The 21,515-nt window shown below is 34.1% G+C and overlaps 2 protein-coding genes and 1 long non-coding RNA gene across 3 annotated transcripts; all 3 read right to left on the bottom strand.

Moving 5' to 3' along the window:
- Positions 1 to 4,115: 4,115 nt before the first annotated feature.
- LOC149223986 (uncharacterized) lies at positions 4,116 to 6,140 on the bottom strand. The gene is made up of 6 exons (XM_089388054.1): positions 6,053 to 6,140; positions 5,755 to 5,888; positions 5,589 to 5,668; positions 4,642 to 4,669; positions 4,448 to 4,507; positions 4,116 to 4,265 (listed from the first exon to the last, which is right to left on the bottom strand). Exons 1-6 carry the CDS (start codon positions 6,138 to 6,140, stop codon positions 4,116 to 4,118), a joined length of 540 nt encoding a protein of 179 aa, XP_089244180.1.
- Positions 6,141 to 6,180: 40 nt separating this feature from the next.
- Positions 6,181 to 7,326, bottom strand: LOC149223985 (uncharacterized). Its single transcript, XR_016249015.1, has 3 exons — positions 7,067 to 7,326; positions 6,453 to 6,587; positions 6,181 to 6,311 (listed from the first exon to the last, which is right to left on the bottom strand). It is a non-coding gene; the product is annotated as an uncharacterized LOC149223985 (long non-coding RNA).
- Positions 7,327 to 7,872: 546 nt separating this feature from the next.
- LOC149223984 (cyclin-B1-3-like) lies at positions 7,873 to 13,900 on the bottom strand. Its single transcript, XM_089388053.1, has 12 exons — positions 13,701 to 13,900; positions 11,400 to 11,457; positions 10,587 to 10,655; positions 10,367 to 10,456; positions 10,098 to 10,259; positions 9,911 to 9,970; positions 9,717 to 9,815; positions 9,354 to 9,532; positions 8,777 to 9,062; positions 8,332 to 8,448; positions 8,149 to 8,238; positions 7,873 to 8,034 (listed from the first exon to the last, which is right to left on the bottom strand). The coding sequence occupies exons 1-12, from the start codon at positions 13,898 to 13,900 to the stop codon at positions 7,873 to 7,875; spliced, it is 1,572 nt and encodes a 523-aa protein (XP_089244179.1).
- Positions 13,901 to 21,515: the final 7,615 nt, after the last annotated feature.

Here is a 21,515-nt window from a genome sequence, read left to right as displayed (position 1 = left end):
TTTCCATGGGATAATGTTAGCCAACTTTAATGCTACATTTATTTCTCTCATAGTAGAGAGTAATGAGCCTTATACATTTGAAGAATTCAAGCATATTTCTCTCTATAATAGTGTTTATAATATTATTACAAAGATTATCTCCATGATGTAAAGAAGTTTCTCTAAAAGTAAGTCTCTATATCCAAATGTTATATCTATATATATATATATATATATATATATATATATATATATACACAATGTTTGAATTATATTAAAATTAATGGTTGTGGGAGTCTCTTAAATGGGAGGTGGTTTATTGTACAAGATGGGGAATTGGGTGAATGTTCAATTGGTGGAGGAATTGAAAAATATTTTAGTGTTTTAGGAAATATAATTTAACCTTTGTAAAATAGAAAGTTTCCATGATAGCACATATTTTTTTATCTTAATTGACCACCATATTTGGGAAATAATAACTTTGAGGGGTAAGATTTGAACTTAGAGGGGAGGATCAAACAAAAATTTCGGGGTGGATTTGTGGAAAAACTCAAATATCATGTGAGATATATGGAGCTAGTTGATAAGATTACTTTGTCAAAGAATCCCTTGGGTGACTCTACTATAATGTTTAAATAGCTTGTTATGAAGAATCTCAAAAGAATCCTATGTGATGCTACATAAAAATATTTAAATTTATTCGTCTATCAAATAAGTTTTTATGTAGTTTCTACTAAATAGTAAAAACTTTACATGTGATCATAAATAGAAAATAAATAAAGTTAAACCTAATAAATTTCTTTTATTTAAGAGTTATGATGATACTAACAATCATCTTCTAATCAAATGTTCTTTCTGGGAAGAGAGTGCATTTTCGTTTTGTCTAAATGTGTTAGATAGAAATATAGTGTGATAATTGTTTGGTGAAAGCATACAAAGCTTTCTTGGTGATTCTAGCATAGGTATATGCTTGTGAGAAATGCTAGTGCTACTGAAGACATGCAAACCCTTTTTTTGTAATGTGCCCTATCTTTGTAATGTGCATCCAAGGGTCTTAGCATATTAAAATGTTTCTTCATTTGATGTAGATAAAACAACCTATATGGACTATGTCATTGTGAATTGCGATAGAGCATGGGATATTGTGAATAACAATAAAATATGGTTTTTTTTATTGTAGTTGCTTGAAATGATTACTTTTATATAGGTAATAGGGTGTTGTTTTCTTAACGATCTTCATTTTCTAAATTTCCAACCTAATACAAAAAAAATGATTTTGATTTTTTAAAATTCTGAGCTAACTTAAAAACAAATAATTTTAAAAATTTTATGATATAATTTTAAACATTTTCCTAAATATAATTTTAGAAATTATATGATATGAAATTTGTTTTGTTGAAAAGAAAAAAGTGTTTCAATTACGAACATTTAGTGTTTTTCTTTTAAAGGTTATGATAAATAGATGTGAAACAAAACTCTATCAACATTTTTCCTTGGAGTACTTTCGGGAGATTCAAAACACATCTATTGTTCTTAACTCCATGTCTTTCAATCATTTACAGAAAGGAATACAGATATTAATACAATATATGTGTAAATGAATACATATATTAATACTATATATTTAAAGGAACATTCACATAACGCAGAGGATAGCGGTATAGCTAGCGAAAAAGAGGTGGTCTGGTTTTAAAAGTAAACACTATCATTCTCCATTCCAAGGCATTTGAAAACTCTCTCGTGCAGTCTAGAAAAATCTTTTATGATTTATAGCATTTTGTTTTTGTTGAAACGTTTCTTTTGGCTCGCCTTGTATTCGCTCTTTTTGGGGTTTCTAAAAGTAATATGCTGTAGCTGAAGTTTGTTTTTAAAAGTAATATCATGTATATGAAGTTGAGGGGTTTATGTAATTGCGTTGGGATTTAAAAGTGAGGGCTGTCCATCCTGTTTTGACGAGATAACGAGAATCTTTCAACATTAAGTTTTGCATATGAGATGCCGAGGGAATTTTCAAACATGTAAGTTACAATCCTTTTGTACAGAAAAATGCGTCGAAGATTCGAATTGTCCTGTGTCTTATTAGGCCCTTACAATGTAAATGATTACAGTAGACTTACGCATCACCAGTAACATATGCCAACAAAACACAACTTACTCATCACCGATAACATACAAATTGCTTAATTAATATAATTTAAGTTTGGCTGCATGCATTAAATGATTGAAAAAGTTCCAATGGTATTTAATATTAGATAAGGAAAGCACTTTTGATGGTGGCATGAAATAGAAAGCTGAAACGAAAAATATAATATTTGAGGATGAAAAAAGTGATGTGAGTGGATATTTTTTTTGTTGGTTATCAAAATCGGGAACGCTAGTGATATTTTATTTGCGTTACACGGGGTTGAATTCCACCCGCTACCATTATAACTTTTAGGAGGAACCGCTCACGGCCCTCGGTTAACAACGGCACGACGACTTAACAGATCATCCACTGCCCACAAGACCCAACCTCTGCCGACAATGTAAGTGGATATTTACCATAATCACATTATATAGTTTGTTTTAATCATAATCATTATATAATATTTTTCATATATATATATATATATATATATATATATATAATTATAATTTTGTATTTTTTTTCTTATAATCATGATTATTTTATTCATATACTTCACTTTATTTTAATTAATTTATTTTGTTATTTTACATTTTTAATATATTTTTTTTTATTTCATTTGTATTTGCGCTTTCTTTAGTCTGGTGTGGAAGAGATTTTGTAATGTTATGTTATATAAATGTTTTAGCAAAGTCAAATTAGATATTTGAAAGAAAAAAAATAAGTTTAAGTGTTGAAAAGTTTTGATCCCTCTAAATATTTCATAAATTTAGAATTAAGATGGATCTAAACTAATTTACCTTCATTTACATTTTGTTTAATGCATATAATTTTTAATTTTAGAGTATAATAATATTAGCCTTATCACATAATTCAAAAAAAAAAATTGTCAGAAAAAAGTTAGAAGTCAACTAAATAACTTAAATTTATTTAATAACACAAATAATGATAAATTTTCATTTATAAAATACAATTAAATTAATAATAAGTTTACATAAACAATAACGATAATTTTTTATTATTAAATATAAAACGTACGCACAATCTTTTTTTATTATTAAATATAAAAAAATACACACAATATTTTTAATAAAAAAATAAAAATTTTAAATCCTCTTTTCTTAAAATCAAATTTTTAATTATTTTATACTATATGATTAAAAATTAATAAAATTAATTATCATTTAATTAAAATTAATATTAGCAGATTAATATTTTGTGTTATATTCATTATATAATATATATATAAACTAAGAAAACTAACCTAAATTGCCTCCCGTTTTCAAACATTTAGGTAAATACAGTAAGTATATTCCCGTGTCGTTTTCCGAAAGGTCATTAATCAATTCCTGTTTTTGCCTTCCTTTCATTCTATTTTTGGGATGTTCAACACGTCCACGCTTTTTTTTTTGACAACAAATCTGAAATGGTTAAAAGATTTATTTGCTCATGTTCCACTCTAATGTCACTCCTCTGTTCATACGTTGTTCACATGTACTAATGGCATCTGCATAAATTGGTAAAGGATTTATTTGCTTATGTTCCACTCTAAGGTCACTTCTCTCTTCATACGCTGTGCAAATGTACGAATGGCATCTACGTAAATTGGTAAAAGATTTATTTGCTTATGTTCCACTCAAAGGTCACTTCTCTGTCCATATGTAGATGAAAATCACAGGGAATCTAAAAGACTTATTTATTTTTAATAATCGAAAAGATTAGTGATTAACCGTAATGTTATCTTGATTCTTCGCACTGCCAGGTAAGTCAGAGAACATCTACGTAAATTGGTAAAAGATTTATTTGCTTATGTTCCACTCAAAGTCACTTCTCTGTCCATATTTAGATGAAAATCACTCTAAAGGGAATCTAAAAGACTTATTTATTTTTAATAATCTAAAAGATAAGTGATTAACCATAATGTTATCTTGATTCGCACTGCCAGGTAAGTCAGAGAACGATTGATATATTCGATATATTCTTTACTGCAATACTTAAATTGGTAAAAGATTTATTTGCTTATGTTCCACTCTAAGGTCACTTCTCTCTTCATACGCTGTGCAAATACACGAATGGCATCTACGTTTCCTGAAATTGTCCTATGAAATTGTGCAAATACACGAATGGCATCTACGACAGACTTGGAGCGCTCAACTGTAACCTTCGTTTAACAGTGTTATAACATACTCCATTGTTACACTCATGTAAAAACGTAAAATCATTTTAGTTTTCAACTTATTTATTTTTAATAATCTAAAAATTTAATGATTGACCGTAATGTTATGTTGATTCGCACCGCCAGGTAAGTCAGATAACGATTGATATATTCGATATATTATTTACGTCTGCTGCTGTCCCAAAAGTGGAAGTCGATTTGTTTTGCTTCGGTGATGGTGAAGATATCTACATGGGTACCAATAACAGAAGTATCATATTCCGTGAATATGTACGTCGCCTGATATCTAAAATTGAAATTTCGCTATTTTTGTTTCGTTATGTAGAAATTACATAGAAATTGTTAGAGTATTAATCATGACCCCGTCCGTGACTGTTGTGACCGCAAACCTGTTTATATGACGGAGAGTGCAGTATTAGTCGGCCAGGTAATTAATAGTTGGTAGGAGTGGCTTGAGATAACAATTGATGCTTCGGCTCATGTGTATAAATAATGGTGATAGGTACTGAAATAAACAAGCTCACATTGTAAGTTTTCAAATTTTAATATGGTATCAGAGCTCACCTGAGCTTTTGAGAGGCTGTTTTGTGTGGTGAGACTCACTGCAAGAGCCTGTGGAGTTGTGTGTGGTCTAGTGTTGTCCAAAAGAGGGCATAAGGGTGAGCCTAGGAGCATGCGACCTCAAAGCTAGAGATGTGGGTTCCGTGGTGTCAACATTGAGTGTTACTCTTGATTTGCTGTGCGTTGAGCCCTGTGAGGAAGAGGCATTTCAAAGCCGATCAACCACCTATCTTGTCATTGTTCAGAAGCGTTGTGTGAAAGAAAGAAGTGTAGTGGCAAAGGAGCTGGGTTTGGAGGACTGTCAGTTAGCATATTTCTTTCCATGCATTTGTGTAACCTATGAACTATTGCAGAGTGCATATCAGTGGGGAGATCCGTTCAGACACGACTACATGTAGGAGGGTTTTAAGAAAATATTTGAGTCAATTGTCTTAACTTAAGACAAAAAGAAACTCAAATATCGTCTTAAATATTGTCTCTAAGTGGGTGTCTCAAAATATAATGTCTCAAAAATTTGTCTCTATAAAGACAATATAGAACACATATTATTATTGTCTCTATAAAGACAATTTGATTTGTCTTTCTAGAGACATTTCATTTGTGTCTCTTTAGAGACAATTACATTTTTGTCTTTTTAGAGAGAATTCCATAATTCAAACTATTGTCTCTCTAGAGACAATATAAAAAATTATTTTAAAAAAATAAATAAAATCATTTTGAATGTCTCCTAGCCCGTATCGTTCTCACTTGGAATAGATTTGTAAGATAATAAGCAGGAATCTTCCACACAATACATCCATTGGGACCATATGACCTGCATCATGAACCTGGTGCAGCAAAATAGAAGATTCCATAAGGAAGAAATTATCTACTTGTACAACGAAATCAAAGATGATCATCGAGTGCCTTTTACCTTGAGAAAACTGAGTGGTCCATAACTGGTTATTAAACCTGCTTCCTTATCGTCTACAAGGAAGGATTTTGTAGGTGCCTTCTTGAAATTCTCACTTCCAGACCAATCCATGGAATTCACCCATCTTGAATTGCCTGAAAGACACATAATTTGAACAATTAACTTTTCAATTTTGAAGATTAGACTGACAAGCCTGAAAAACACAACTGCAAATAAGTTAATAACAGACTTAACACCTAAATCATAAAGTCATTGTCCAAAACAAAAACAATATGTTATATGTATACAGTATCATTACCTAACCAATTGCAAATGAGATCATATTCTCCTGCATAAACTAGCAACTTAACACGATCCTCCAAGAGTGTTGGAATGCCAACTTCCATCTTCCGCATCCAGTCAATAAGCATAGCTTCATAAACCAAGGGGCTACAAGAGACAAACTTTCGGCTGCCAACCCCCACGGCATCCCTAATGGAACCCTGGTTTAAGTAATTCTCCATATTTGAAAAATCATAGCACAGGGCACCATTGCACTCCTTCCAAACATCATAGTACTGCAAAATATAAAACAAAATAATGAAAACTAATATCGTAAGATATATAAAACAATGATGACAAACTACATTTTAAGATACAAAAAGCTGATAAAATAAACATAATGTCTGGCTGTCCAGTATTTAGAATTTAAGTCTTACATTGATATTCCCAGCTAATGCCATAATGGAATTGAAAATTGAGGTGCACACCAAGTATGATGCAAAGCATGTGACAGTCCCTTTGGTCCCTGGCAAGTTATCACACCGGCTATAATCAGAACCTACATTAAAAACCTTCGATAAAGGATCCAGCATAAGATCAGCCATAACCAGTAACTAAGGATCATAAAGCAAACAACGTTTAGCCATCAAGCTTCTCGCAAATTAAAACATAGTAACAAGATTCAATATGAACACATACAAATCTAGTTCAGTAAACAAAGTATACATCTCATAAATATGAAAATATGCATTTTGTTCCAAATTTTAATAGGATTTCAGCGCCATGAAAAAATATTCCTTGAAATTTGATGACTAGTTTATATTTATAGGTGTCTATTTCTGATATTTTTGGGCTGTTTTTTATGGATTAAAGGTCTACAAGTATCAAATACATGAGATATATTATCAAAAACGATAAAAAGTGGACCATACTGCAAAATGTTTGTAGAAATACACAATAAACAAGAATGAACTAACTAGAGGAGGGAAAAGCATCACCTATGCACAATATTTTGAGATCCAGGTAAGCCTTCACTACTGTTATCGAAAACACTTGCACAAACAACTTAAAAAATACATTGAATATTTCAAAAACCACATCAACAAACAAGCCTTCCATAGCGGATAAGTGTTCAAAGCCCTTAACACAAATTTTATGGATTGTACTTGCTCATTATGTACTGAAGCAAACACAGCTCAACCAAGAAGAATGCTAGATTTTCCATCTGAATAATAGATAGTATGACTTGTCAGTACAACAGGGTATTATTAGGAATACAATAAAGAAAAGTAATTTAAAACATGAATGCTAGATTTTATGAGGCATTTTTGAAAGTAGATTTGATCAATGCCACACAGGCTGCTTTCAACAGTATAAAAAGTGGTGTCATTCAAAACTTTACGACTTTGTTGGAATCAGCTGCCTTTAGAAACCTAAGGAGGAATAAATATGGCCAAGTGGGAACTATAAGCTTGAAGTTCAGTTGCTTTAATATCGTAGACTCTTGCGAAGAGTTATTATCAATTGATCAATCAATCTGAATGTTTGGAGACTATGTTGTAATCAATGACAAAGAATTATCAGTTAGAGCTAATTACCATGGCCACTATCTATTATGACGTGCATTCATTTGGGAAGATGCGGATGAAGTCATTGACCTGTAGCCAAGTATAAACCAGCTCTTATCAATATTTTGTTACCTATTATAATATAATTTTTGTGTTGATTCCAGCATAAAGCGTAATCTTCTGTAGGAGTAGATATTGCTGGTGTATGTACTTTTATACAGCCAACAAAGTGTTCTTTTAATTAGATATATACACATCCTTTCTTACATATGTCAGCAAGTCATCCTACCTATGGAGGACAGACCTCTTCATATTTGCTAGCTATAAACATTGAAGCGATAGCAAGTAATGGCAAATTCTTCCTTGCAATACTCTGAATAGAAAGGTATCTGTCAATGATGTTCATAGTGAGATACAACGTCTCTGGCATTAATTCCAATTCCAAATGCACCTGAAAATTTTAAGATTTTGATGTCAGGCCTAAGAGATAGACCATATAAATCTCTTTTAGATCTAAGTTTGACAACAAATGGAAGTTGGAACTAGCATAGGAACAAAGTTGTACCTCCACCAACCAATCAATCACGACTGCCCTCATCTTTGCGTTGATTTTAACCTGGTTTCTCATATAATCTGGAGGTACGCAACTCACATCCTGGGCATACATGAATGCCAAATTTTAGTTAAGGAAAATAAAACTTTACCTTCACCCTAACAAGAAACTGCAATCATTGACAGAGAAACATACCTCAATTGTCCTATAGAATTTGTATATATCTTCAACGTATTCAACAACTGCCAATTGGTTTTCAATGTTTCCATCATCAATGCTAGGAAGCACCTGATGGGAATCCCTGAATGCATCCTGAAATACATTCATCAAGATTATTAATCATTTTCAGCCGACTTACATCATAAATAAACACAACACTAACTTGAGGCTATCAAGATAACTAATCATTTTCATCCAACTTACAACATGACTAAAGACAAAGCTATCTTAAGGTTATAAAACTTGCTAGTAATTTGGAGTGGACATGGATATTCTTTGGTTTGTGTATATTTGTTGAACAAGAACAAGAAAAGTATAGGAAAGTGACACAGACCTCACTTTGAGATGTTAGCATTGCAGTCTTTGGTTTGTGTATATTTGTTGAACAAGAACAAGAAAAGTATAAGAGAGTGACACAGACCTCACTTTGAGATGTTAGCATTGCAGTCAATGATGGTGCAGTGTGTTTCTTGGCTTTCAGTTGGCTAGGTCTTTCTAATCCCCCTTCTTGTGCACTTGAGTCGATGTTATCACTAATACAAATGACAACGTCATTGCTGGTGGTGCAACTGTCATCATTGGGTAAGTTGGCAAGGCATAAAAAAGCAACATATCCATGACATGGATCTGAATACTTCTCATGAACATATCTTAGCTCATTTCTTCCTGCACTTAAGTGGAAGTCAACCATGAAGTTTGCACATTCCCTGGAACAAGTAAATCAAATGTTATTCCTTAACAACGTATAGGGTTAACTAAATGTGCGTACACCCCAGACAGTTTGATGTGCACATTTGTCAATCTTTCCCATATGTAGAATTAGATACAATTTCATATAGGTTGCGAGTAAATTAGTGCTATAGCAAGTCCACTAGGTTTTGGATATATAATCTACAGATTGCATAATTCATGGAAATTCCTAAGATATTTAGCAGTAAGTATCCTCTGGAAGGTTAAACTCATTAAAATCATGGTGCCTTGAGAACTAGAAGACTTACTTGAGATCTTCTTTTGAGTAGCCTATGTGAAGAGCAAGTGTTTTACTCCAACATGGATCCTTCTTCAAAGTGCATTGAGCAGTGTAGGCAGCAGCAGTAGCAATGATTGATGGACTATATTTGATCATTTTGTAATGAAGCAAACACAGCTCAACCAAGTAAAATGCTAGATTTTCTATCTAAACCATGTGATAATACATTTAATTTTTAACAGTAAAGGAGAGGATTATTAGGAAATACAATGAAGAAAAGAAATTTAAACCAAAATCTCAATTTCTAGAAGCATTTTGAAAGTCAATTTGATCAATACATCAGAAGATTATTTTGACAATACAAAAGAAACAGTGGAGTTCATCACTTTACCACCCTGTCAGGACCAGCTGCCTTGAGAAACCTGACAAGGAATACACATGGAGTGGGAACGGTAAGATTGAATTCCAATCGATTTAATATTGTATGCTCCTACCAGGTATCATTATCAATGTATCACTCGCACTGAATCTTTAAAATCTATTGTAATTAAATGAAACAGAAAGATATCAGCTAGAGATAATTACCATGGCTACTATCATTTTGGATGTGTATTGGTATCCTGAGATGCAGATCAATTCATTGACCTGTAACCAAATATGAATTGATTCTTCTTATGTCAATATTCAACAGCCAACCAGGTATTCTATCAATTAGATATATGCAAAAGGTTTCCTTACAGTCATGCTTATGGATGTCAGTAAGTCATCCTACCTGAGGAGTGCAGGTATCTTGAAATTTGCAAGCTATAAACATCGCAGCGATACCCACTAATTGTAATTCCCACTTCCTAACAATATAAATAGAAAGGTATATATCCATAATGTTTACAGTGAGATACAATGTTTCTGGAATTAGTTCACATTTGTGATGCAGCTGCAAAATTTAATATTTCGAGGTAAAGCCTAAGAAATTGCCCACATAAATTTCTTCTAGATCCAACATTGGCAGCAAACGAAGTTAGGATAGGAACTAATTTGTACCTGTATCAACCAATCAATCAGGGTTGCCCTCATTGTCTCATTGATTTCATCCTGCCTTTTCATATAATCTAGAGGTACACGGCTCATGTTCTGGACATACGGGACTGCCAATGATTACTAAATGAAAATTAAAAATTTACCTTCACATTCACACAAATCTCCAATCATTGATAGAGAAACATACCTCAATCTTCTTATAGGACTTTTATATGTCTTCAACATATTCCGCAACTGCCAATTGGTTTCTAAGGTCTCCATCATCAATGCTAGGGAGAACCTCTTGAGCGTCCTGAAATACCCCCATCAAAATTATTAATCATTTTTATCCAAACTACATAATAGATAAACAGAAATCAATCTTACAGCTATAAAACCTCTTAGTAATTGGGCGTGGATGTGGGTACCTTTGGCTGATATATATTTGGATTTGAGCTAGTACATAAAACAAGAAAAGTATCAGAAAACTAATAAACTTAATCAATAAGACAGACCTCACTTCGAGCTGTTAGCACTGCATTCTGTGACTGTGCTATGGGTTTCATTGCTTTGAGTTGGCTAGATGTTTGTAATCCCCCATCTTGTGCACTTGAGTCTACGCTATCACCGATAGAAACTACATTATCCTTCTTTCTAGCAGTGTCATTCTCAGCCTTCCTTCTGACAATCCGCCTCTATTTGTTTCCCTGGACTGCCTTTGCCTCTGCTTTGGCTCCTGCCTTAACAACAATATCATCTGCTTGGAATTGCTGGAATCAAAATGGGAAAATTAAAGAGTGAGATTCCATGCTTGGGCTCACAGAAAATAGAGAACAGAATGAGTCCCGTGAAATGAAAACAAAGAGCAACAAATTAAACATGCCCAGAAAAACAGAATACTAGGCAGGAAGATCGAAAAAGCAGGTGGCTGAACACAGAGGTTTTGCCTGGTTGCTAGTTCAATTCCCCAAGAGATTGTCCTTTATAAACGGTAGACCCAGTTGTTTACAAAAAAAACAATAATTCAGCTTGCTTAATTGACTCTGATTAAACTTACCTGAGTGCTGGGATTGGCTCCCTTGTTGGAATTGACAACCAAGTTTACTCTAGACCTCCTGAAACAGTAGTCAATCCAATAGTGTAGGACTTGACATTAGAAGCAGAGGCCACCAAATAAAAAGAAACAAAAACCCAACAGCAGATTGATTCAATTTATACATCTAAAGGATAATAAATAACATAAAACAACATACTCCATCACCACATCTTTTTTGATATTGCATTTGGGGTTCCGAGCTCCCACCACATTTCCGTGCTTTTTGATTGGGTGCAACCATTGCAAGGCCCGCCATTTTGCGCGCACATGATTTCATGGAAAAACAAACTAAAAAATCAGCTTAAAATGCAGTTTTTCTATGGGTCTTCAAAACATGGGCTTCAACCCTTCATATTCTCTGCATCTAGGCTTGGATTAGCCAGGCAGATATTTCCTATATCAATTACTGACAGCCAAAAACATTAGAAGCAGACCCATCCAACTCTTCGAGTCTCCACCACTTACAAGAGGACAAAAGTTGGAGAAGGTGCTGCGGGAAAAAGAAGCGGACAAAAATAAAGCTAGGGGATCTCAATCCCTGCTAGCAAAATATGGCAACACCTTGGGTTCATAGGAAAATGCATAGGTATGTACTATGTTTTTCCAGAGTATTTTAATTTGCAAGCAATTTGTTAAGGAGTTCAAAAGCCTGTGCACTATTAAGCACAAGAAATCAAGAATGAAAGCTAGTTCAACTCATCATCCCAACCCTAACCCAAGGATAGGATGAAGAGTGGCATAAAAAAATGTTGTATTGGGTTGTACGAATATAGCCACAACACTCCCTCCTTTCTTTTAATACATTATTATAAAAAAAAAAATATTGTAATCAAATCTGCAGTAAAATAGAACCATTATCTATGGTTACAAACTTGGATCCTAAGAAAAGCTGCACTAGGATTGACCCAAAGTCAGATCCATAGGATTGCTACTTTATGTAAAGAAATCTTAGCATGTCAAACTGATAAAGAAGTTGTTAACCTGCAATAGTAATCATCTAGAATTTGGAATTGGCAAAACCCTGTTAGAAGATGCTTATAGGCAAGATTCATGAAATGTGCATCTATTCTGTTTCTGATTCTTTCCTTCACGTGATAGTAGGATATTCTACTGTGTATTGACTTGATCGCTGCTACTATTTTCAATGGAGTACTCTCAGCTGATTATATCAGTTATGAATGAGATACTCGTGATCCCAAGATCTTTGTGATCATCAACTTATTATCATGTACAAAGCTAGGGATTGCCAGCAAATTCTATATCCTCATCAAAAAGGAAATGAATATGGATTAAGAGCTCATGTAGAAACTCCTTTATGCCAACGGAGATTTTTCTCATTAATATATGTCAGCATCTTAGGCTGAAGAGGAAACTTCTCGTATACTTTTCATTTCTAATATGCTATTCCAAGTTCTAGTCAAAGTACTTTCATATTATAGTTTCCATATAATTTCAACACGAAAATGTCAATCTTCCAAAATGACCAACAACTTCTTGATTTTCAATTGTAGATCTTATTAGACACTTCGTGGATATATTTGAATCTAGTGTAGGAACAACCAAAAAATAATTTCAGGCAAACTAAGAGGGATACTCCAAAAAATCATCAGTCAGGCATGAGCTAGTCGTGAAGGAAAATAACAGACAAATATACAAAGACAAGGAAGAAACTGGCTTACATTATTTCTAACAAGAAAAAAATACACCACTGAACAAAAATTACTTTAATAATTGCATTCCCCATGTTGGTGAGAGCTGCATAAAACTATTTAAATAAAGAGTACAGCAGGAAGCGTAGTGTGAGATTTGCACACAAAAATATTGCCAAAATATGAGGTACCATTTCGTACTGCTGTTTTATTAAACGACACACAACACTGTGAAAAGAATTATTTATCAATGCCACACATCCCAGATGAGGGTGTAACTATTTCTTTGTTTATTTTGGTTTATGTGCATTATTTCCCATGTCACATGATGACAGTAATCAGAAACATATTATGCAACTACGCAACATGATGAATATTGATCCATTCAAAATCTTTTTAAGGTCTACCAAGAAAAAATAACGAATTGCTGAAAACAAGGATAGAACCTTGTAAGAATCATCGCCTTTGGACAAAAGTTATATTTTAAATACATGGAATCTAACTAAAGTTCCACATCTGAAAATTGGAATTACAGATGGATATGCGGCAATGATAGCTTCTTTGTAAGGTAAGAAAAATGCAAGATGATTATGGTGAAGAAGAGGATACTCACACACTGGCATCATCCCTACCAAGAAGTTTAACAGGGGTTCCTGATCTGGGAGACATCAAGTGAGTTGCAGATAGCTCCTCTACACCCAGAATCCTTCCAGGCCAGCAGGACCCATTTCTCCTTCTCACCCACACAATGGTACCAACGGCTGTATCAATTTTGGGCGTGATAGTAGGTGCTGCTGCACTTGATTCTCCCATGATTGTCTAAAAACCAAGAATCCAACCCAGCTTAGATGCCGAGTACCCACCGTCTCATTGCCATCTCCTTTTATCCCTCAACCCACCTGGTTAACCTGCAAATCAAACCTTAGATATATCAACAATCACCTCACACCCATGAATTCAAATAAGCCCAAATCCCATGTCTATAAATAAGATTATGCAAAGAGTAATAAAGGGCTAGTAAGACACAACTAACACACTTTGAAATCCCAAAAAGGCCATGTCAGTAGAATGAAAATAGATATGCTGCAAGTCATCATTTGGGTGTGTACTTTATGCCTGAATTCTTCTGGAGACCGTTTTAGCAGAACGATATGATGGGTTTGAGTGACAGGGGCTTCAAATAGTTGGCGTTCTTAGTTGTTATTGTCCCGGAAACCTGCCCCCTTAAATACCCGCTTCACCACTTTCAGATTTGTGCTCATCCAGGTGGCCCAAAGAAAAAAGAGTTATGTTTTTCCTAGTAAAGGGGATTCAAGAAGAACCAAACTTGTAGACAGAATAAAAATGAATAAATACTTAAGCCAGTAATAGGGACAAATAAATTACCTTTACACCTTAAGCTATTAAAACTTGCGCAAGTACAATAGATGTGGTAGTTCTAACACCTGCTAAATCATTTGTCTTTGCTGCAACCCATCTTACCAACTTGGCCCTAATATTTTCAACTGGGTCCTCTAATTCAACCTGTCAGAAGCAAGGTGCAACATTGAAAAGCATTAACTAGACTGGATTAACTAGACAAGAAATAAAAATTTTACTTGACTCATCAACATCTGGCACACAAGTATTTTTTTCAACTGTTTAAAGTGTCATTCATTACTCTACTATGGCTACTGCACCAAACTTCCTCTTCTTTCCAATGTTACCCAATGAGGCAAAGTGGCAATTGTTGTCATACTACCTATAGCATATGCAATCTTCCCTTATTCGGAATAGAGAATTACAATATCTTCATATTAGCTATCTCACAAACATGAATTCCATCTAGATTTAATTCATATTAGCTATCCAATTGGCCATCTACATTTAATTCACCACTGTTGTGCATAAACAATACTTCATATGTGAGCACCAGATATTGAAGGATCTGTTAGGACATACAAGTTTTTTCTTGAGCCCTCACTGATTTGATAGTTTTTCTAGAGTGAGCGTTGCCTTTTGATTTGGTAGTGCCTTTAGTTTGGATACTTTGGGCATTCACATGGAAACTTAGGAGCCTAGGTTGTGTTCCTAGATGACCCAACATGCTTCTGGAACCCTTGGAATTCACCCAGCTTCACGAAAAATGTTTAAGGCAAATCTGCCCAAATTGACAAAATTGTTTTTAATACTTTTTTCCATAAAAGACTAACTTTGGGAGCAATTTAAGAGAAGGTGGTGATGAATTTTGAAAAAATAAAACATGAATTTTTCGGGAACATGCTTATTTACAAAAACCTCTTTCATCTTTTCAACAAGTGTCATGTTTTGGAAGATTCAAATGGCTCTTTGAAGCCTATTTTTCAAAAAATCCCCAGATTTAATATTTTCTACTTTTATAAAAACACCTAACTGTGAACTGATGGTTATGGAAATATCCAAGTGTCAAAAAGCATTGGCTCTTTAGCATCTACATCAGTGATAATTGTTGACAAATTGCACCCATAAGGTCCTAGTTTCTATGTCATCAAAAGTCGTTGTTGATATCAATCAAAATTTTTTATTGACAATAATACTATGACACTAGAGCATTGCTTATGCTATAGGAATAAATTGCTGCATTCATGGACATCTGAATTGGATTGTTTAGTGATCCTGGTGGATCTTAACTGCAAACAAAAAAACATCAAACGAAGACCATCTCGAAGCCAAAGGATTTATTTTCAAGGGAATTTGTATTAGGTGTTTCAATTTGTATTTTTCAATTCATTTGGACAGGACGGTACACAATGGATAAATGTACTGCAGAAACAAATGTAAAGGTTGTCGGTTATAGCAAATTTTTTCAAAGACCCTAGTCATCATCTATGGCTGAAGATATTCCATACTTTATTAAGTACACTCTCCATTTTGCAGGTAGAGCCTACTATCAAATAATTGTGAGACAACATGATCATTTTCTTTTAAAAATCATTACCATTAAATGGGAAAAACATTGTAATTGTTTAACAAGTAAGAAAGTTAAGGTCAACAAGATTGTAAAGTTCATTCCTGTGTTATGGTTTTGGAGGATGGAACCTGAAGAAATTAAGTTCTCTTCTACTATTTATAATTTCACTTGACAGTGGTGATAACAGATTTTTCTTATGCCTATCACTACTAGTCATGCTTTCAAACTATAAGTTGGATATTTTAGGCAGCCTGTATCCAATGCAAGGGATTATTAGAAAAACTCGATGATGTTTCACATACTGCTATCATAATGGTTTACATAATGAACTACAGAGAATTTCCTCAGAAGAATTGGAACAAAATAATGATAGGAATAGAGAAAGTGAGGCCTTCTTAGATAATGAATCTACGGAGGAATATAATCTCATTCCAGAAAAGTTTGCGGTTACTATTAATGATGAACGCCTATAAACATCTCGTAAGCATCATTATGAAAAATTACTCACCATCCTTGAGACTTATGTTCTATATGATTCAAACAGTGGAGACTGCCAACAAATGAGTGATTTTTTGTCTCCTTTTGTTGCATTAATAGGTGATGAAAATGAAGCATTTTTGTGCTCTATCTACTCTATACACATGGCATGTGATGATTTCAGATTGAATGAGGTGGCAGAGTATTCTAAGGCAGGGATCAACCAATTTGGGGCTATTGTAGATATTCAAGAAGTAAATTTGATTATTTCAGAGGTAAATGGCAGAGTAGTCAAATAATAAGAGATTAATAATAACTGGAAGAGGTTTTGAAAGAAAGGAAACAACAATTAAAAATCAGATCCAAATTTAGTGGCATCAATCTGGTTCTTTAAGGCATGAAATCAACAGTTCCAGATTTCAAGAGCATTTGAGATTGCATAAAGTCTAGTGGTTCCTGCATACTATGGTAATCACACTAGTGGTGACTACTGTATACAACCACAATCGCACTAGCGGTGCCTATTGTATACTATTTTGTTTGAAGTCTGTATTTAGGTCAAAAAGCATTACAACTGGCCCAAAAATGTCAGGGACTGGGTGGGGTAAAAAAGACCCGTAGGTCAGTTAAACAACTGACCACGAACAAAAGTTCAATTACTTGACAACAAATGAATTCCATTTGGCTGACTTGCCGCACCAAGGGGTGCTCTTTCATCAAAATCAACCAAAATTTGCACCATAATATTGGCCCTAACAACTAATTCACACCTCCAAGAGAAGTGAATCCTCGGGGTAGCCTAGCATGGGAACGTCATCATCCTTAAACCACAACCCCATTGGCATGTCTCAACTAGTGTTATCACGAGAACCTACATCATCCCTACTGATAAACAAATGAGATCAACAACAAAAAGAGGTTCCAACAAAAATAAAATAAACCCTATTTTCTCTTTCTTCCTAGTTCCATATTTCCTTTCACTACCACTGAGCCTCCATTTCCTTGATTTCAATGTAAAAGCCAAATGCAACTAAATTATTGTTTCATGGTCGACGTAGTTAATCTTTCCATCATATTTTTGGAATATATATATATATATATATATATATATATATATATATTAAAACATCCCCATCCTTTGAAAAGAAAAAAATTAATGTGGACACTCAAAACCGAGAACAAACTGAAAGTTGATGTTACTGCAATTCAAGAGCATGTCCACAACGTGGAATTATTAATAGTAAACTACTTGTGTTGAATTTAACCTAAACTCATTGAAGGTAATAATTCTGGAGTTTGATTTAAGTGGGAAGTCAAAAGGAGTAACCCATCTAGCTCAGTAGTTAAAGCCCAAGGTTCCTAATCTTGTAGTCGTGGGTTCGAACCCTACGTTTGGCGTGTTGTGTTCATTTAATGCATATTTTGAAATGAAATATTTTTGTCTCTGGATTTCTTATTCTCTGAGCTCTTGTTTGTTAGAACCGTCGGGATTTATTATTCTCAAGCCCTTGTTTTGGAAAAATACTAAACAACCATCGCTAAGTTTAACAGACAACAATCATCTCGCGTAGTGGGTTCAAACCCCACGCTAGGTGGGTGTCGTTGTCTATCAATCAATTTCCAGTTTGGGAAAAATTCAAAAAAAGCATCGTAGGGTGTGGATTCGAATCCCATGGTATGCGGGTGTTCGTTGATCATTTAGATTTATCCTCATCCAAGATCCCTGATTCGAACCCTAGGTAGGCGGGTGTTGTTAACTATCAAGCTTCTGTTTTGGAAAAATACAAAACGAGCACAAAACAAACATCGGCTAAAGCCAAATCAAAGGTGTTCATAATGCTCTACAAGATATAAACATTATTCTCCAAAACTACCACCAAAACCATAAACCCTCACTAAAAAACCTAGAGCTTGTAAAATTACATTCACAATCAGCTGGACAAAATCATGTCGATCATGAAAAGAAATAAACTTTCACAATACAAGCATAAATTCTTTAAAATTTCTTCTTTGAACAACTTCTAGCAACATTATTTTTTTTCAGAACGAAAAAGCATAATTGTATTATATTGAGGCAATATAAAGAGAAACAGATAGTACATCCAAGAGCTTTTGAAAGCTGTAGCAAAGACAGGGTGAAAACCTGGATACCCTATGCATACTGGGAAGCAGTAGGGACTGACACACCAAATACCAAATACAGGATTTACTTGAACAAAATGCCTAGGATATAAAACATATTGGCAAAGAAGGTCACCGATTTATACACCAAACCTATACAGGGAGATATATCAAAATGATCAAAAAAACAGAGCACACCTGTAAATTCTCAGAACATTAAAACCCAGGGAAGGAGAAATAGAATCAAGCTCCGACAAGGAGGTGGAGGATACTTTTGATTCAAAGAATTCTTACCTTGAACTGAGGTAATGGGATTCGATCCCTCTGAAGTCTGCGTGCTATTGGAGTGTGGTAATGGGATTCGATCCCTCCGAAGTCTGCTCATTATTGGAGTGCGCGGAATGCTCCGGAAGAAAGAGATTTCTTGAAACTGAAAAGGTAGGGTAGGATGGGAGGCATAAGACCCCCTCGGCGGAATGTGGCTCTATCTAGAACCTACGCTAAAACTTACGCTAATGTAATTACGCAAGTCTTTAACCATAAAATTCATTGATATTATGTTAAGCGTGTTCTCATCGGTATGAGTGTCTTTTACATTTATTGCTTCTTTACACCTTGAGTACTATTATTTCTGATATTTTTTTTTGTTTGTTTTTCTGGTTGTTAGGAGGAGTTTGGTAATACAAATTTTTTAATTTTAACTTAATAAAAGTTTTATTTTAATGCAAAAATGAGTTTATTATAAATATTTCATTTATAATGCTAGTAATTTTATAAATTTAAAATTATTTTTCTCAAATTTCAAAGTGAATGGTAAAAATACATAGTCTTAAGGGTCAACCTAGTTAGTTGAGTTCCCATTGTTAAAAAATCTTTTCTATTTAAAGGTCACTTGTTTAGTTATCTTGACGTTATTGGAGTAAGACTTCATGGTCGAGCTTATAGGTTGTGATCCTTTCAAGTAGATTTGCCTGGTACAAATTGATACATATTTTATATGTTTTATAATGTTGATAATATAATTATGTTGGAGTGGAAGAACATGAAGAATTGTCCATGTTCTCTTGATGGTTTCAGTGAACTCGTGGTTTTTCTACAAATGGCAAATGGATCATGGATTCAAATTCAGCTGCCACAGTTAACCCTGAGATTAGATCAGCTAAATCAATAAATCGAGTTGTCAAAGCTATCCATGAGACAAAGGATCGATACATCAGCTCAATTAATCAAAGTATCAGTCACATTAGGGATTCAGGGCACTAAGCTAGGATTTTGGATAATAGATCCTACTTTCTTTTACCAACTCGATACCGCCAGTGGTTTTTCCGACTCGAGAAGGAATCGAAAAATTAGACTTGGAGTAAATTTTATTAAATCTCAATACCATTTATGTGGGTAGTTTAGTATTGAGCATATTTTGTTTTGTTCAAAACGAAATTCGACGATTTTTACGGATGAACGAGTGATTGTTTTTTTAGGGCTTCATCAAGGTTCATGCGTTATTTTCATTGAGGATATTTAGTGAGTGGCCTCATCCCAAAATGGAAAACAAATCAATAGTAAATGTTAAAAATGGCAAGGAAATCTCATATTTTGTGGAAACAAATCATTTGGGCCAAGTCAAAATTGCCTCAGCAAACACAACAAGGAAGTGGATTTGGGTAACTGCAAAACAATATCAGGGCATTTTAAAGCGGAGACTTGCCCACTTTAAATGGGAACAAGGAAGAAGAAAAAATTCCTATAGAAACTAGTAGACATATAATAAAAGTAAAAAAAATCTTTGAAATGCAAATTTCATCCATGGAACAATGCCTCCCTAAAGATAACATCGAACAACTTCGAAAAATCTACAAAGTAGAGGAATAATTTTGAAGAGAAATGTCTCCCCTCCTCCATGATGGCACAAGTGTTGAAGATATAGTTGATGGTTTGATATTGAAGTCAAAATCCTTCCTGAACCCTTGAGCCAAAGAGGTCTCTCCTCTAGTATCTCTAAAAATATCCTATGAAGAGTCATAGCATTTAGCTTAGAAAGTATGACCCACCATGATCATATTAATAAATGACAACCACTAAACTAATGTGATAATGTATTCAGAATTTCCTTGCAAAAAAAATTAACTTCTTGTTTGCCCCTTTTTTGTAGTGAAAGTAGATTTCCTGATTGTCTCTATCATATTATGCCCAACACTAGCTAACCAACATGACAACCCATTCACAATAAATGTCATCGACAATGATGTCAAAATGCGCAAATGAATTTTTTAGTTACCCCTTGTTGTGTATATCTCTTGCCAAAGAAGAGGAGTCTAATCTACTCTTCCTTGGCAAAGAATAATTGCCATTGTCCTTTCCACCTGCCAGAACGAACCTCGCAACCTTTAGCATCTTCATGACATCCAAACATACAACTGAATCCACTTCCTCTGATCACATTGCATTGGATAACTCGTCCTCATTCCACCATTTTGATCAACTATCAAAGCCTAGAGACCCTTGACCCTTGCAAAAAAACCTTTGCAAAGTCCTCTCCATTCACATCTGATTTGGAACATTGCAAAAAAGTACTACTAGCGTATAATCTTCTCCCTCATGTGGTTCATTGAACTCATAACATCCTTTCAAGTGGTGAGATAAACAACCATTAGTGTGTTCACGATTTAGAATACCCTTTTCTTTCTATTACTAAATAGTCAATACTACTTCATGCCTAGTTTAGTACATATCCCCTAGTTTTACCAAATACTTATTTTAATACCTCCAAAACCTATAACCCTCTACCCAAAATCCCCACCCTTTACAACAACATTGCTTCACGAAAGGCATTTTACATTGCTTCATAATTTTTCCTTTGTATATGAGAAAGAAACTAAATGTTACTTCTCCCTTATCCAAGAT

Source organism: Pinus tabuliformis, chromosome Q (assembly GCF_031772625.1).
Source record: "Pinus tabuliformis cultivar Carrire ecotype Pingquan chromosome Q, CPIR1, whole genome shotgun sequence".
Lineage (NCBI taxonomy): Eukaryota > Viridiplantae > Streptophyta > Pinopsida > Pinales > Pinaceae > Pinus > Pinus tabuliformis.
The sequence above is the reverse complement of the archived record's forward strand: the minus strand, read 5'-3'. Positions and strand labels throughout refer to the sequence as shown.